Below are 19,573 nucleotides of genomic sequence, written 5' to 3'. Positions count from 1 at the left end.
GGCTATTCCACCTCGCCGCACTGGCAGGGCTACGGGGACCATTCAACCTGGTAAGGTTGGGGAGGCTCGGTGCTCAAGAGCGCGTGTCCTCCTTCACGGTCCGGTATATCCGGCGCCACCTTCCCGCCCCAGCCCAGTACCACCAGTGCCTACACCACGCACCAGGCTTCCAGTGCATCTCCAGAGCCCTGTTCCTCCTCCCCGCACTCGCCCTGAGGTGCGTGCCCTCAGCCCGGTACCTCCAGTTCCGGCACCACGCATCAGGCCTATAGTGCGTCTCAGCCGGCCAGAGTCTGCCGTCTGCCAAGCGGCGCCTGAACTGCCCGTCTGCCCAGCGGCGCCTGAACTGCCCGTCTGCCCAGCGGCGCCTGAACTGCCCGTCTGCCCAACGCCGTCTGAACTGCCCGTCTGCCCAACGCAGTCAGTGCTGGCCGTCTGCCAAGCGCCATCGGAGCCATCCGTCTCCCCAGCGCCATCTGAGCCATCCGTCTCCCCAGCATTATCTGAGCCATCCGTCTCCCCAGCGCCATCTGAGCCATCCGTCTCCCCAGCGCCATCTGAGCCATCCGTCTCCCCAGCGCCGTCCGAGCCATCCGTCTGTCCCGAGCCGTTAGAGCCGCCCGTCTGTCCCGAGCCGTCAGAGCCGTTCGTCAGTCAGGAGCCGCTAGAGCCATTCGTCAGTCAGGATCTGCCAGGGCCGCCAACCAGACAGGATCTGCCAGAGCCGCCAACCAGACAGGATCTGCCAGAGCCGCCAACCAGACAGGATCTGCCAGAGCCGCCAACCAGACAGGATCTGCCAGAGCCGCCAACCAGACAGGATCTGCCGGAGCCGTCAGACAGTCATGAGCTGCCCTACAGTCATGAGCTGCCCTACGGTCATGAGCTGCCCTACGGTCATGAGCTGCCCTACGGTCATGAGCTGCCCTACGGTCATGAGCTGCCCTACGGTCATGAGCTGCCCTACGGTCATGAGCTGCCCTACGGTCATGAGCTGCCCTACAGTCATGAGCTGCCCTACAGTCATGAGCTGCCCCTCAGTCCGGAGCTGCCACTCAGTCCGGAGCTGCCACTCAGTCCGGAGCTGCCACTCAGTCCGGAGCTGCCACTCAGTCCGGAGCTGCCACTCAGTCCGGAGCTGCCACTAGTCCGGAGCTACCTCTCTGTCCTGAGCTACCTCTCTGTCCTGGGCTACCTCTCTGTCCTGGGCTACCTCTCTGTCCTGGGCTACCTCTCTGTCCTGGGCTACCTCTCTGTCCTGAGCTACCTCTCTGTCCTGAGCTACCTCTCTGTCCTGAGCTACCTCCAAAATCATGTGGGGGCCTTGGGGAGGATTCTTAGGCTAAGGTCGTGGGCGAGGGTCGCCACTCAAAGGACGCTAAGGAGGGGGACAAAGACAGTGGTGGAGTGGTGTCCTCGTCCACCGCCGGAGCCGCCACCGCGGACAGATGCCCACCCAGACCCTCCTCTTGAGTTGTAGGGGTGCGTTCGGAGTCCGCACCTCAGGAGGGGGGTACTGTAACGTCCTGACCAGAGTTATTATGTGTTTTGCTTGTTTAGTGTTGGTCAGGACGTGAGCTGGGTGGGAATTCTATGTTGTGTGTCTAGTTTGTCTGTTTCTATGTCCAGCCTAATATGGTTCTCAATCAGAGGCAGATGGTAATCGTTGTCCCTGATTGAGAATCATATATAGGAGGCTTGTTTTGTGTTGGGATTTGGTGGGTGTTTGTTTCCTGTCTCTGTGTTTGTGTTCTGCACCAGATAGGTCTGTATCGGTTTTCACGTTTGTTATTTTGTAAGTTGTTTGTAGTGTTCACTTGATCTTTTAATTAAACATGTTGAGCACTGGCTAAGCTGCACTTTGGTCCTCTCCTTCACCTATGGAAGAAAGCCGTTACACATACGCACATAAAGCTTATTTCTCTCACATTTTTTTCCACACATTTGTTTACATCCCTATTAGTAAGCATTTCTCCTTTGCCAAGATAATCTCTCCACCTGACAGGTGTGGCATATCAAGAAGCTGATTAAACAGTATGATCATTACACAGGTGCACCTTGTGTTGGGGGCTATGAAAGGCCACTCTAAAATGTGTAGTTTTGTCACACAACACAATGCCACAGATGTCTCAAGTTTTGAGGGAGAGTGCAATTGGCATGCTGACTGCAGGAATGTCCACCAGATCAGTTGCCAGAAAATTTAATGTTAATTTCTCTACCATAAGCCACCTCCAACGTCATTTTAGAGTATTTGGCAGTACGTCCAACCGGCCTTACAACCGCAGACCACGTGTAACCACGCCAGGCAAGGAACTCCAAATCCGACTTCTTCACCTGCGGAATCGCCTGAGACCAGCCTACCAGACAGCTGATGAAACGGAGGAGTATTTCTGTCTGTAATAAAGCCCCTTTGTGGGAAAAAACTAATTCTGATTGGCTGGGCCTGGCTCCCAAGTGGGTGGTCTATGCTCTCCCAGGCCACATCTATTCATGTAAATGTATTGAACAGAGTTCAAGATGTTTAATGTTTAGTCTCTAATTAAGCAATAAGGCCCGAGGGGTGTGGTATATGGCCAATATACCATGGCTAAGGGGTGTTCTTAAGCATGACGCAACGCGGAGTGCCTGGATACAGGCCTTAGCCTTGGTATATTGGCCATATACCACAAACTCCCAAGGTGCCTTATCGCTGTTATAAACTTGAAACACCCGGTTTATAACTGCAAGTGGCCCACACATGATTTCCATCGCCCATATTGATCAGTGCATGTTTTATCTTCCACGTGAGGAAGTGTGTATTGATTAGATAAATGGGTAAACACACTACTTTCTAAATAGATCCTTTTAGAGGGCAAATACCTTTTTACATTCAGTGCACGTCTTGTGCTAAGTGTTGTCTATGATTACCTTGCACTTTCACTTCAGATTCATAGAAATGGTGTTGTTTGTGACATTTTCGAAAGTTGAATTGCAATGGATCTCCCCATCATGCTGTAGTGTAAAACCTCACTATTTTTTTAAATTAATGTTTATTTAACTAGGCAAGTCAAATTCTTATTTACAATGACGACCTACCAATAGGCAAAAAGTACAAACCATGGTACAAACATTATTGGGCACAGACAACAGCACAAAGGGCAAGAAGGTAGAGACAACAATACAACTGTCAGTAAGAGTGTCCATGATTGAGTCTTTGAATGAAGAGATGGAGATAAAACTGTCCAGTTTGACTGTTTTTTTCAGCACGTTCCAGTCGCTAGCTGCTGCGAACTGAAAAGAGGAGCGACCTCTTGACAATGACAGGTTGCTTGGTATCTCTTGTATCTAACAGGTATCTCCTTATCTCTCCCAGGTGTCCATTGCCCTAAATGAAGTGTGAAATCAAATCACAGTGATAATCACACAGGCAGGTCACTCGCTGGATGCTACAGTAATATATGTGAGATGAAGGCCCAGCGATGCTGCTGAGATCCCCTCCGCCTCCTCGCCTCTGACGCCATCATGCTGAAGACGGAGGCCTCGGGGGAGAGGACCACTCTCCGGAGCGCCTCCCCCCACCGCAACGCCTACAGGACAGAGTTCCAGGCCCTGAAGAAGGCCTTCGACCAGCCGCCCCGGCAGGACGGCAAGGAGCCCGAGCTCAAGGACCCTGAGCGTGTCACCCAGCGCCGAGGACGACAGTATGGCGCACACGTCAGCCGCATCAAGGACATGTTCATGCAGATGCAGGGCACAGAGAGCACCGTCGCCGCCACCAGGCGGGAAGACCCATCGCCTCAGAAGATGACCAAGCCCACCAACTTCATCAACAAGGCGGACGGCTCGGTCATCAAGCTGACTCAGCACCCTACAGCAGACCGAACCAGTGCAGGGTCAAAGGTCATAGAGACCAGGAGGCTGTTTGAGCAGCAGTCGCGCGACGCCTCCCAGTCACCCGTCTACTCCTACGGTCGGGAGAAAAGGGGTTCTTATGAGCACCTGGACGAATGGCGAGGGGCGCGCTCCAACAGGGGCAGCACAGACTCCCTGGACTCGCTGTGTTCCAGAACGGAAGCCCAGTCACCCACAGTGAGCCAGCTGAGCGCTGTGTTTGAGAACGTCGACCAACAGGGAGGGGGAGGAGGGGGCGAGGGTCCATTCCGGCGAGGCTACCGAGGCCGGGCACTATACTCCCCTGACAATTCCCACCGGCACAGCGACGTCAGCGAAGACGACTCGCGCCAGTCCCCGGTGCCTGGCGGAGGGTGCAGGATCCGCGTGGGGGGAAAATTTCCCATATCCTCGTCCTCAGAGGACCTCCTCAGCCCCAGCCCGCTGTCAGAGGCAGTGGAGCTAAAACCCGTCCCGCAGCAGGAGGAGCCCCAGGAGAGAGAGGAGACAGCAGGGGAGTTAGGACAGAGGGACAGAGAGAGACATCCCGTAAGGGCCACCACCAACGTAGGCGAGGTGAACGGATCGTGTGATGAGAAACAGGCGGAGGAAACCGAAACCTTCAGAGAGACAGAAGGAGTCTGCATGGTCTCAAGGCCCACGACTGACACCATTGTCGGGGACAAGACTTCTGAGGACACCCCTGATACCCCAGCTACTCCAGCCACCCCAGCCAAGGATGAAGCCCAAGAGGAGGCAGAGGCCCTTGGGGGGGAGGTGGAGATGGAGAAGGCTTCCTCCAGGGTTTCTCCAGAGGACCAGGCAGAAGAGCCCAATGAGGAATACAGTGGGAACGAAAGGGTGATTTTTAACGCGGACGGGGACGCGTGCTACCAGGGCTGGGGGGAGAGCTGTACTGACCCTGACGATGACCTTTATGGTGACGATGATGTCATCTATGACCCTGGAAATGATCTTACTGAGATCCCCGGTCTACCAGAAGAAGAGAAGGAGGATATCCCTCAGAAGAGGAAACTACGCTTCAGCACCAAACCCATGATGGTAAGTCCCTTGTCATTTTTTGATGTTGTGGTCCTTGACCTCATCAGTGTTGGGTAATATTTCCAGGTTTAGGGGGAGTTGCCCATGTATGGTGATCTTGTATTTCCCCCACTAATGGTTAAAGTTAGGATTGGGGGAGGGGAAGATGATCTTTGATCTGTTAACATTTTATGTTTTTCGGGTCATACTGTATAATTATGATGAGAAAATCTTGAGTTTACCCGACTCTCTTCATGTCTTAACATACCATTTATACAGTAATACCATTAGTCAGGTACCTTCAACATTTATACAGTAATACCATTAGTCAGGTACCTTCAACATTTATACAGTAATACCATTAGTCAGGTACCTTCAACATTTATACAGATGAAAATGATAATGATTAGCAGAATGTAGCAGCCATAGACTTATATAACTATCTGATGAAGATGATAATGATTAGCAGAAAGTAGCAGCCATAGACTTATATAACTATCTGATGAAGATGATGATGATGATACTGATTAGCAGAATGTAGCAGCCATAGACTTATATAACTATCTAGATGAAGATGATAATGATTAGCAGAATGTAGCAGCCATAGACTTATATAACTATCTGATGAAGATGATAATGATTAGCAGAATGTAGCAGCCATAGACTTATATAACTATCTGATGAAGATGATAATGATTAGCAGAATGTAGCAGCCATAGACTTATATAACTATCTGATGAAGATGATAATGATTAGCAGAATGTAGCAGCCATAGACTTATATAACTATCTGATGAAGATGATAATGATTAGCAGAATGTAGCAGCCATAGACTTATATAACTATCTGATGAAGATGATAATGATTAGCAGAATGTAGCAGCCATAGACTTATATAACTATCTAGATGAAGATGATGATAATGATTAGCAGAATGTAGCAGCCATAGATTTATATAACTATCTAGATTAAACCTAGGGGTCTGGTAGCGACGTGGTGTTCGGGGTCACAATGCTGCCTTCTGGGTAATGTGCGCATGAACAGAGGTCCGTATGTTTGGCATCATTCTGGCTCAGCGACCAGTTGGTCTTCACACCGGTAGAGACCTGGATGTGTTTTAACCTGAGTCAGTCAGTCAGTTCATGAATGTTCCGGGTTTTGTTCACTAACCACAAAACAGAAGCAAAGTGGCTGAAGCGGGCAGGGGCTAACTGAACTTGACCAATAAGAAACGCTTGTTATGGTTTTACGTTGAAAAACATTTGCTAAGATGTACCCTGATGAATGCGTTCCTAGTCTCCAGGTGTGAGATGGTGTGGATTGGGTAACATTGTGAGGTGCTCATCCTACTGAGTCACCTTCAGTGAGAGATGAGGGGTGGCAGGTAGCCTAGCGGTTAAGAACGTTCGGCCAGTTACTGAAATGTTGTGGGTTCGAATCCCAGAGCCAACTAGGTGAAAAAATCAGTTGATGCGCCCTTGAGCAAGGCACTTAACCCTCCTGTATGTAGCTCTGGATAAGAGTGTAATTAAGAGGTGGAGATATAGGCTAGCATTAGTATTACTACGGTAGTTAGTGTGGGGTTGAATATACAGCGCTCCATTTTTCCTGGTGACCATAATAATCTGCCCACACGGGCATCTATCTTAAAATATTACAATAAGTACATTTCTGAGAATATCAAACAGTACAATTCCTGAGCAGATATTATATTAAGGAATAAAGCATATATGTATGTTTTTAGAATGTTTGGGTTACATTTATCCATAGCAGGTGAGATGAATTCAGCCGATTATTCATAATATCTAAAACGCTTTATGTTATTACAGTTCTGTTTTCAAAGGATTACATCCTGTTTATAATTGGTGCGTCTCGAATCAAATCGCTACAGTTACTTTATTTGCTTGCTCTTGGAGATCTGCTGACTCTGCGGCAAACAATGACTTCCTTGCTTGTGTTATTGCAACTGATATGAACATAAACAATGATCAATAGCTTGTGCTAGGGCGTGTGTGCATGCGTGTCTATGTGTCGTTTGAAGGGAGTGTGTTTGGAATTAGAGCTAACACAAACATTCCACAGGTTGGGTTCGATCCTATTAACATGCTGTAACAGAGCAGAACAATTACCCCAGTTCTTACACAGGACATGTTGGATTGCTAGAGCAGCCAACACACACACACACGCACGCACGCACGCACGCACACACGCACGCACGTACACATACATATATGCTGAAAACACACACTAATGCACACACACACACATATACACATACACACACGTGCTGTGGCTTTTCCGTTATAGAACAGGATAGGGTCAGTAAGGTTAACTTTTCCATGTGAAGTATATCATATTCTTAGAATTCCAGAATCAGATCAGATCCCCATGCTACGCTCAATTTTAATTCTCAGATAAGCCAGCTAATTATAAGCATGATATATAGGTCTGCCAGCCGTGCTACCCAATGCCATTTTGCAATGTATTACAGTTTTTTACAATCACTTGGCACTAATTTCAGAACCTTGATGTCATTTTTCAAAACTCTAGACACAAAATTCACAACCAATGATCAAAATGCAAATGTTTCAAAACCACAACACTTTTTCCAATTGCTTGGATACAATACACATAAAGCTAAGATCATTTGTTCATTGAACTAAAATCACCTGTTCAAAATGACACAACTTAACATCAAAGTATTACCATTTCAAAATGCAATTCACACATTACATCTGAAATGACTGTCTATTCATTTCATTACAATGATCTAACTATCAATTGATACAACTGCTCAAAATGATAAGTAACTGTTGCATTACTCTTAATGCATAGTTTTATGGAAACTGACAAACAATATTTCATGTTTAGATCATGAAAGTTTCAGGATAATGAGATCCATTGACACCAATTACCGTGGAACATGAACCAATTGGACTACATTATCTATGGATGTAATATTTCATCATCATTCTTTATCAGACACTGTTTCTATGGTCCCATGTACCACTTTTCCAGACCATGTTTTCAGATTTTATTAGCCACTTTAATAGGTACACCTATCTAGTACTGGGTAGGACCCCCTTTTGCCTCCACAACAGCCTGAATTATTCACGGTGTTGAACGTTAAGAGATGCCCTTCTGCACACCACTGTTTTAAACAGCTGTTATTTGAGCATTTGTGGCCTTTCTGTTAGCTTGAATGAGTCTGGACATTCTCCTCTGACCTCTCTCATTAACAAGGTGTTTTTTCCCACAGAACTTTTTCCCACGCTCACTGAATGTGTTTTGATTATCGCACCATTCTCTGTAAACTCTAGAGACTGTAGTGTGTAAAAATCCCAGGAAGGCAGCTGTTTCTGAGATGCTGGAATCACCATGTGTGGCATCAACAATCATACCACGGTCAAAGTTGCTTAGATTACGCATCTTGCCCGTTTTAATGTTTGGTCGAACAACATCTAAAGCTCTCTACTCTATATACTCTATATATTGAGTTGCAGGCAGCCACATGATTCTCTGTTTGAATGTAACCTTCCTTGATGAGCTAAATCAGGTCTGTAGAGCTGATGGCATGACCTATGTTATTGGGTGGGATAATGTCAGGTTCCACCATGCTCAAATGGTGCAAGCATGGTTTCAGGCCCATCCACAATTTACCACCCTGTACTTACCCCCATACTCTCCTTTCCTTAACCCGATTGAGGATTTTTTCTCCACATGGAGGTGGAAGGTATATGATAGGCGCCCTCACGAACAAGCCACCCTTCTCCAGGCCATGGATGACGCATGCAATGACATCACGGCAGACCAGTGTCAGGCCTGGATTCGCCATGCCCGAAGATTCTTCCAAAAATGTTTGGCTAATGAAAACATCCATTGGATGAGAACCTGTGGCCAAATCCACAAGACAGGGTTGATGGAAATATAGAAGTACAGTAATCAATCTTTTGTTTAGCTTTTTACAGTAAGCCAGGTGAGGAACACTGCAGTTGACCTTTAACTGTTGTTTATTTTTTTGTAGCTAATTATTTTTGCTTTGATTCAAAGAACCTATGTTGTGATTTTATTGTATTTCATCAATAAATTTCATATTTTGTTCAGTGATTCCACTGTGTCTGTAGTCTTTGGTCTACTAGTCCTTTTACAGTGATGTATTTACGTGTAGTACCATAATGAAACATGTATCACATATTTTGTACTACAATATTTAATGATTGTACGAACAACTACACAGTGAAACTATCGGTATCTTGTGTGTGGGTGATCTAAATGAATGGTCCTATTGGTATTCCATGATAAATTAGTTATTTGAACCAATGATTCAGCAAGTGCAAGGTTTCTTTAAAGATATGAATGCACAATGCAATGTTTTGAACATTGGACAGCCTGTGTTACAAGTGATGACCGTTTTGAGTTTTGTGTCTAGAGTTTTGAAAAATGACCACGAGGTTCTGAAATTAGTGCCAAAGTGATTGTAAAAAACTGTATAATAATGAAAACGAACCATAACCAGCCATCACAATATAAAACATTTACTGAATATTGTGTTAAAAGTCCAAATGTTTGGTCCCACTTCTCCTATTAATATAGTCTATAGAATAGCAGGGCCGCTTCCTAAGAATTAAGAGGTTATTGTCCCAAGACAGATTTTATGAACTCAGAATGCTCTCCAGTCCCTTTTTAGGTTGGGTTATCTGTAGGTGTGTGCGCACGTACAGTTGAAATGCTTAGCAGCTCCAGGCAGCTGTTTTCCCACAGAAGGTCTTGGCTGTTTGCAGTGTTTTTTTCCCCTTCTCTCGCTCCTCTGGGCACATTGCGAACAAACAGCTTTCTGTCTTTTGTTCCAACTTGTGAAAGAGACGGAGATATTTGTCCCTGAGCTTGGGCCTTCACTGGGGCTGACCCCGCACGAGACCGTCTTGACCCTTGAACAACATTGAAAAGAAAACATGCAGTCAGTTAGTCTTGCTTAACGTTTTTTTGTAATATGTCTTAGTGCCTCTCAAAGCGGATAAATCTATTTTGACGGCTTCTGAATCTAGAAATCTTATTGGATGCTGCAGCCTGCATGGGGAAAGCGGGTACATAAGCTTGTGGCAACTGGCGATATAAACACACTTTGTTTATTAGTTTCTGCATTGATGCACACAGATAGATGCCTGTTAGATCAGTTTATGCCGGTATACTGCTCTATACAAACAGAATGTTTGATTAACTAGATTTTTATTGTATATAGTTAGGCACCAAATGAGATGTTTTCCTCTCACTACGTACAGTATGATCTCCATACACCCACTCATCTGTAAGAGAGTGTCCCAGTGTGGAGGGACTCTACTGGGCTGTTCTGAGGCAGAGGCAGCCGCTTTTCCTGGAGGGTCTGGGTCTGACACATACCGATGTAGGATCTTCATTTAGTCACCCTGTTACAGGAGAACTTTCCTGCAATGCAGGACATTTTAAACTTGTAGTGTATTTGAGGTTTAAAAAGGCTTCTGAAGTTTGTAATTTCCACTTTGATATTTCAGACCTGATTTTCCTTTATGAAGAATGGATTAAAAAAAGTCAATTCATTATAATCCAAATAATAATTTACATATCCTGTTGCAAACTGGCTCAAATTAAGATCCGACATATGTATGGCCACACCCACATCCATGCTGGTTGGCTACAGGTACATGCTGCTTGCTGCTGTACACTGACTGCTCTCTACAGTAGCTATCATGTTCTGAAGTCACAGATCATATCATATAGGAATAGTGACTCCAGAACATAATAAATGGGATGCTTTAGGATACTTTGATATGTGTAGCTCACTGTTAATCTTTTTGGGGAATAGCAGAAAACATACACAGAGATCTACAGTACAGTATCTACAGTATCTACTTTATCTACAGTATCTACAGTACAGTATCTACAGTACTGTGTCTACAGTGTCTACAGTACAGTGTCTACAGTACAGGGTCTACCGTATCTACTGTATCTACAGTATCTACAGTACAGTATCTACAGTACAGTATCTACAGTGTCTATAGTATCTACAGTATCTGCTGTATCTACAGTATCTACAGTACAGTGTCTACAGTATCTACAGTACAGTGTCTACAGTACAGTATCTACCGTATCTACAGTATCTACTTTATCTACAGTATCTACAGTACAGTATCTACAGTACAGTGTCTACAGTATCTACAGTATTTTCAGTATCTACAGTATCTGCTGTATCTACAGTGTCTACAGTACAGTGTCTACAGTACAGTAGCTACCGTATCTACAGTACAGTATCTACCGTATCTACAGTATCTACAGTACAGTATCTACCGTATCTACAGTATCTACAGTACAGTATCTACCGTATCTACAGTATCTACAGTACAGTATCTACCATATCTACAGTATCTAAAGTACAGTATCTACCGTATCTACAGTACAGTATCTACAGTACAGTATCTACCATATCTACAGTATCTAAAGTACAGTATCTACCGTATCTACAGTACAGTATCTAAAGTATCTACAGTACAGTATCTACAGTACAGTGTCTACTGTATCTATAGTGTCTACAGTACAATATCTACAGTATCTACAGTGTCTACAGTGTCTACAGTACAGTGTCTACAGTGTCTACAGTATCTACAGTATCTACAGTGTCTACAGTGTCTACAGTACAGTATCTACAGTATCTACAGTGTCTACAGTACAGTATCTACAGTATATACAGTGTCTACAGTACAGTGTCGACAGTATCTACAGTACAGTATATACAGTGTCTACAGTATCTACAGTACAGTATATACAGTATCTACAGTGTCGACAGTATCTACAGTGTCTACAGTGTCTACAGTGTCTACAGTATCTACAGTATCTACAGTGTCTACAGTGTCTACAGTATCTACAGTCTCTACAGTATCTACAGTGTCTACAGTGTCTACAGTATCTACAGTCTCTACAGTATCTACAGTATCTACAGTGTCTACAGTGTCTACAGTGTCTACAGTATCTACAGTATCTACAGTATCTACAGTATCTACAGTGTCTACAGTGTCTACAGTATCTACAGTATCTACAGTCTCTACAGTATCTACAGTATCTACAGTACAGTATCTACAGTATCTACAGTGTCTACAGTATCTACAGTATCTACAGTGTCTACAGTGTCTACAGTGTCTACAGTATCTACAGTACAGTATCTACAGTGTCTACAGTATCTACAGTATCTACAGTGTCTACAGTATATACAGTATCTACAGTATCTACAGTATCTACAGTGTCTACAGTATATACAGTGTCTACAGTAGTGTCTACAGTGTCTACAGTCTACAGTGTCTACAGTATCTACAGTGTCTACAGTGTCTACAGTGTCTACAGTGTCTACAGTATCTACAGTGTCTACAGTGTCTACAGTGTCTACAGTATCTACAGTGTCTACAGTACAGTATCTAAAGTATCTACAGTACAGTATCTACAGTACAGTGTCTACTGTATCTATAGTGTCTACAGTACAATATCTACAGTATCTACAGTATCTACAGTGTCTACAGTAAAATATCTACAGTATCTACAGTATCTACAGTGTCTACAGTGTCTACAGTATCTACAGTATCTACAGTCTCTACAGTCTCTACAGTATCTACAGTACAGTATCTACAGTATCTACAGTGTCTACAGTATCTACAGTGTCTACAGTGTCTACAGTATCTACAGTATCTACAGTACAGTATCTACAGTATCTACAGTGTCTACAGTATCTACAGTATCTACAGTATCTACAGTACAGTATCTACAGTATCTACAGTGTCTACAGTATCTACAGTATCTACAGTGTCTACAGTACAGTATCTATAGTGTCTACAGTATCTACAGTGTCTACAGTATCTACAGTATCTACAGTACAGTATATACAGTATCTACAGTATCTACAGTATCTACAGTGTCTACAGTACAGTATCTACATTATATACAGTGTCTACAGTGTCTACAGTGTCTACAGTATCTACAGTGTCGACAGTACAGTATCTACAGTATCTACAGTATCTACAGTGTCTACAGTACAGTATCTACAGTATATACATTGTCTACAGTGTCTACAGTGTCTACAGTATCTACAGTATCTACAGTGTCTACAGTACAGTATCTACAGTATCTACAGTGTCTACAGTACAGTATCTACAGTATCTACAGTATCTACAGTGTATACAGTACAGTATCTACAGTATCTACAGTACTGTGTCTACAGTGTCTACAGTACAGTGTCTACAGTACAGGGTCTACCGTATCTACTGTATCTACAGTATCTACAGTACAGTATCTACAGTACAGTATCTACAGTGTCTATAGTATCTACAGTATCTGCTGTATCTACAGTATCTACAGTACAGTGTCTACAGTATCTACAGTACAGTGTCTACAGTACAGTATCTACCGTATCTACAGTATCTACTTTATCTACAGTATCTACAGTACAGTATCTACAGTACAGTGTCTACAGTATCTACAGTATTTTCAGTATCTACAGTATCTGCTGTATCTACAGTGTCTACAGTACAGTGTCTACAGTACAGTAGCTACCGTATCTACAGTACAGTATCTACCGTATCTACAGTATCTACAGTACAGTATCTACCGTATCTACAGTATCTACAGTACAGTATCTACCGTATCTACAGTATCTACAGTACAGTATCTACCATATCTACAGTATCTAAAGTACAGTATCTACCGTATCTACAGTACAGTATCTACAGTACAGTATCTACCATATCTACAGTATCTAAAGTACAGTATCTACCGTATCTACAGTACAGTATCTAAAGTATCTACAGTACAGTATCTACAGTACAGTATCTACAGTACAGTGTCTACTGTATCTATAGTGTCTACAGTACAATATCTACAGTATCTACAGTATCTACAGTGTCTACAGTACAGTGTCTACAGTGTCTACAGTATCTACAGTATCTACAGTGTCTACAGTGTCTACAGTGTCTACAGTACAGTATCTACAGTATGTACAGTGTCTACAGTACAGTATCTACAGTATATACAGTGTCTACAGTACAGTGTCGACAGTATCTACAGTACAGTATATACAGTGTCTACAGTGTCTACAGTATCTACAGTACAGTATATACAGTATCTACAGTATCTACAGTGTCTACAGTGTCTACAGTGTCTACAGTGTCTACAGTATCTACAGTGTCTACAGTGTCTACAGTATCTACAGTCTCTACAGTATCTACAGTATCTACAGTGTCTACAGTGTCTACAGTGTCTACAGTATCTACAGTCTCTACAGTATCTACAGTATCTACAGTGTCTACAGTGTCTACAGTGTCTACAGTATCTACAGTATCTACAGTATCTACAGTCTCTACAGTATCTACAGTATCTACAGTGTCTACAGTGTCTACAGTATCTACAGTATCTACAGTCTCTACAGTATCTACAGTATCTACAGTACAGTATCTACAGTATCTACAGTGTCTACAGTATCTACAGTATCTACAGTGTCTACAGTGTCTACAGTGTCTACAGTATCTACAGTACAGTATCTACAGTGTCTACAGTATCTACAGTATCTACAGTGTCTACAGTATATACAGTATCTACAGTATCTACAGTATCTACAGTGTCTACAGTATATACAGTGTCTACAGTATCTACAGTGTCTACAGTGTCTACAGTATCTACAGTACAGTATCTACAGTGTCTACAGTATCTACAGTGTCTACAGTGTCTACAGTGTCTACAGTGTCTACAGTGTCTACAGTATCTACAGTGTCTACAGTGTCTACAGTGTCTACAGTGTCTACAGTATCTACAGTGTCTACAGTACAGTATCTAAAGTATCTACAGTACAGTATCTACAGTACAGTATCTACAGTACAGTGTCTACTGTATCTATAGTGTCTACAGTACAATATCTACAGTATCTACAGTATCTACAGTGTCTACAGTAAAATATCTACAGTATCTACAGTATCTACAGTGTCTACAGTGTCTACAGTATCTACAGTATCTACAGTCTCTACAGTCTCTACAGTATCTACAGTACAGTATCTACAGTATCTACAGTGTCTACAGTATCTACAGTGTCTACAGTGTCTACAGTATCTACAGTATCTACAGTACAGTATCTACAGTATCTACAGTGTCTACAGTATCTACAGTATCTACAGTATCTACAGTACAGTATCTACAGTATCTACAGTGTCTACAGTATCTACAGTATCTACAGTGTCTACAGTACAGTATCTACAGTGTCTACAGTATCTACAGTGTCTACAGTATCTACAGTATCTACAGTACAGTATATACAGTATCTACAGTGTCGACAGTACAGTATCTACAGTATCTACAGTATCTACAGTGTCTACAGTACAGTATCTACAGTATATACAGTGTCTACAGTGTCTACAGTGTCTACAGTATCTACAGTGTCGACAGTACAGTATCTACAGTATCTACAGTATCTACAGTGTCTACAGTACAGTATCTACAGTATATACAGTGTCTACAGTGTCTACAGTGTCTACAGTATCTACAGTATCTACAGTGTCTACAGTACAGTATCTACAGTATCTACAGTGTCTACAGTACAGTATCTACAGTATCTACAGTACAGTATCTACAGTATTTACAGTATCTACAGTATCTACAGTACAGTATCTACAGTATCTACAGTCTCTACAGTATCTACAGTCTCTACAGTATCTACAGTATCTACAGTATCTACAGTGTCTACAGTGTCTACAGTGTCTACAGTCTCTACAGTCTCTACAGTCTCTACAGTATCTACAGTATCTACAGTACAGTATCTACAGTATCTACAGTGTCTACAGTGTCTACAGTGTCTACAGTACAGTATCTACAGTGTCTACAGTATCTACAGTGTCTACAGTATCTACAGTGTCTACAGTATATACAGTGTCTACAGTATCTACAGTATCTACAGTATCTACAGTGTCTACAGTATATACAGTGTCTACAGTATCTACAGTATCTACAGTATCTACAGTGTCTACAGTGTCTACAGTATCTACAGTATCTACAGTGTCTACAGTATATACAGTGTCTACAGTGTCTACAGTATCTACAGTACAGTATCTACAGTGTCTACAGTATCTACAGTATCTACAGTGTCTACAGTGTCTACAGTATCTACAGTGTCTACAGTGTCTACAGTGTCTACAGTGTCTACAGTGTCTACAGTACAGTATCTAAAGTATCTACAGTACAGTATCTACAGTACAGTATCTACAGTACAGTGTCTACTGTATCTATAGTGTCTACAGTACAATATCTACAGTGTCTACAGTGTCTACAGTACAGTGTCTACAGTGTCTACAGTATCTACAGTATCTACAGTGTCTACAGTAAAGTATCTACAGTATCTACAGTATCTACAGTGTCTACAGTGTCTACAGTATCTACAGTATCTACAGTCTCTACAGTATCTACAGTATCTACAGTACAGTATCTACAGTATCTACAGTGTCTACAGTGTCTACAGTATCTACAGTGTCTACAGTGTCTACAGTATCTACAGTATCTACAGTACAGTATCTACAGTATCTACAGTGTCTACAGTATCTACAGTATCTACAGTATCTACAGTACAGTATCTACAGTATCTACAGTGTCTACAGTATCTACAGTGTCTACAGTACAGTATCTACAGTGTCTACAGTATCTACAGTGTCTCCAGTATCTCCAGTATCTACAGTACAGTATATACAGTATCTACAGTGTCGACAGTACAGTATCTACAATATCTACAGTGTCTACAGTACAGTATCTACAGTATATACAGTGTCTACAGTGTCTACAGTGTCTACAGTGTCTACAGTATCTACAGTGTCGACAGTACAGTATCTACAGTATCTACAGTGTCTACAGTACAGTATCTACAGTATATACAGTGTCTACAGTGTCTACAGTGTCTACAGTATCTACAGTGTCTACAGTGTCTACAGTACAGTATCTACAGTATCTACAGTATCTACAGTGTCTACAGTACAGTATCTACAGTATCTACAGTATCTACAGTGTCTACAGTACAGTATCTACAGTATCTACAGTGTCTACAGTATCTACAGTACAGTATCTACAGTATCTACAGTGTCTATAGTGTCTACAGTGTCTACTGTACAGTATCTACAGTGTCTACCGTATCTACAGTACAGTATCTACAGTATCTACAGAGTCTACAGTACAGTATCTACAGTATCTACAGTGTCTACAGTATCTACAGTGTCTACAGTGTCTATAGTATCTACAGTGTCTACAGTACAGTATCTACAGTATCTACAGAGTCTACAGTACAGTATCTACAGTATCTACAGTATCTACAGAGTCTACAGTACAGTATCTACAGTATCTACAGAGTCTACAGTACAGTATCTACAGTATCTACAGTATCTACAGTATCTACAGTGTCTACAGTGTCTATAGTATCTACAGTGTCTACAGTACAGTATCTACAGTATTTACAGTGTCTACAGTATCTACAGTACAGTATCTACAGTATCTACAGAGTCTACAGTACAGTGTCTACAGTATCTACAGTATCTACAGTACAATATCTACAGTATCTACAGTGTCTACAGTACAGTATCTACAGTGTCTACAGTGTCTACAGTATCTAAAGTGTCTACAGTACAGTGTCTACAGTATCTAAAGTATCTACAGTACAGTATCTACAGTACATTATCTACAGTATCTACAGTACATTATCTTTAGTACAGTATCTACAGTACAATATCTACAGTATCTACAGTACATTATCTTTAGTACAGTATCTACAGTATCTACAGTACAGTATCTACAATGTCTACAGTTTCTACAGTACCTACAGTATCTACAGTACATTATCTTTAGTACAGTATCTACAGTGTCTACAGGTTCTAATGTACATTGTCTACAGTACAGTGTCTGCAGTACAGTCTACAGTACAGTATCTACAGTACAGTATCTACAGTACAGTACCTACAGTATCTACAGTACAGTGTCTACAGTACAGTGTCGGCAGTACAGTATCCACAGTGTCTACAGTATCTACAGTACAGTATCTACAGTAAAGTATCTACAGTACAGTGTCTACAGTACATTATCTATAGTACAGTGTCTACAGTACAGGGTCTACAGTAGAGTATCTACAGTACAGTATCTACAGTACAGTATCTACAGTACAGTATCTACAGTACAGTGTCTACAGTACAGTGTGCCTTTGCAGCAAGGGTTTTTCAACGTTATCCTTAGCAACTGTCTATTCTGATCTAAAGGTCCTTTACTCTTGTTCAGGATACTGGTGATCCAAACATGAACTCTCCCTTCCCCTCCACTCCTCCTTATTGTCCTTAGTAAATACTGGCTCTTGTGATAGCTACCTTGCCTGAGACCTAGAGACTTATGTTAGTTCCCCAAGTTATTGCAGAGGCTTTAGCTCGGTGGGTTACCACAGTCTTGTGGTGTGTTTGAGAGCCCGGTGTAAACCCGGTCGATCATACTCACTCTTGTGCAGGACACAGGGGATGGAGACTGAAGCTCTCCCTCCATACCTCCATAGTCCCTTTCTTTCTCTGATTCCTTCCCTGTAACTGTCCCCCCTTTTCCTCCTCCTCGTCCTCCCCACTTCTACTTGAATGGCGTTTAAAGCAGCTGTAATGAAACGTTTGCGTCAACTGTTGAAAAGTAGTTTTTGCCTCAGCTCTGACATCGTGATTTCCTAATGGAATGAAGCACATGTGAAGGACTGACTGGTAGGCAGTGAGGCGTTAGTGAATGAACATTGAAGTGATAATTGTACCCTCTCTGTGCTGCACTCTGTCATTACATAAAAGAGGCTAGCGTTTTGTCCGTTAGTGTTTTTTACTCACCGTTTAGGCTACTGTAATCAATCCCAGAAGAACCAAAGCCATATTAAATCAATGTGTAGAGGAGGAGGCCTATTCTATTCTAAGTGAGAGGGGATTAATTAATTGCACAGTCAGCGTTACGACAGTTTGATTACTATGCCTTTGTTTTCATTTGACTCGGGACCACCCATAGGTAAAATGTTGCTTTGGATAAAAGTGTCTGCTCTAATGGCATATATATTATATATTATATAATATATTAAATAAGGTTGGGATTGTCTAGCTGTGGTCCAGGGTGTTAGTGCAAGTTCCTCTACAAACGTAGAGGCAACTCGTTGTGGTCATCGCACGATAGGACCAGACCTAGGAATGTCCGGTTGGTGCAAATGCTTAGTCAATCTGTCTCTGTTGGCTTTACAGCCTGGAGGTGGAGGTGATTAACAAAGTGCTATTGTATTACATTAATGTTGTATTGAATGATATTATAAATCGGAATTTGAGTGATTTAGCTCCCCATATTGGAGAATAGAGTTCACCAGTTTAGTAATGGGTTGCCTCCCAAATGGTATCTTATTCCCTATATAGTGCACTACTTTTGACCAGATCACTATGGCTCAGAAATAAAAGAAGTGCACTAAATAGGGAATAGGGTGACATTTGGGATGCACTTGCTATTTTCGCTAGGCCTGATATGACCTCTTCACAGATTATCCCCCAGGCATAGAGGTGGTCTGTGCAAAACATAATCCACCCGTACTGCAGTATGTACCGCACCCAACACTATTACTGCAGTATGTACCTCACCAAA

General features: G+C 42.5%; 1 protein-coding gene across 4 annotated transcripts in view; it reads left to right on the top strand.

Moving 5' to 3' along the window:
• Positions 1-19,573, top strand: part of ppp1r9a (protein phosphatase 1, regulatory subunit 9A) — a 108,250-nt gene that overhangs the window by 2,196 nt on the left and 86,481 nt on the right. For all 4 annotated transcript variants that reach the window (XM_071368773.1, XM_071368771.1, XM_071368772.1 and 1 more), the window contains exon 2: positions 3,353-4,932. In XM_071368773.1, the coding sequence (XP_071224874.1) occupies positions 3,502-4,932 (1,431 nt within the window). In that variant the 5' untranslated portion in view covers positions 3,353-3,501. The remainder of the gene's footprint in view (positions 1-3,352; positions 4,933-19,573) is intronic.

This window comes from Salvelinus alpinus, chromosome 26 (assembly GCF_045679555.1).
Source record: "Salvelinus alpinus chromosome 26, SLU_Salpinus.1, whole genome shotgun sequence".
NCBI lineage: Eukaryota > Metazoa > Chordata > Actinopteri > Salmoniformes > Salmonidae > Salvelinus > Salvelinus alpinus.
The sequence above is the reverse complement of the archived record's forward strand: the minus strand, read 5'-3'. Positions and strand labels throughout refer to the sequence as shown.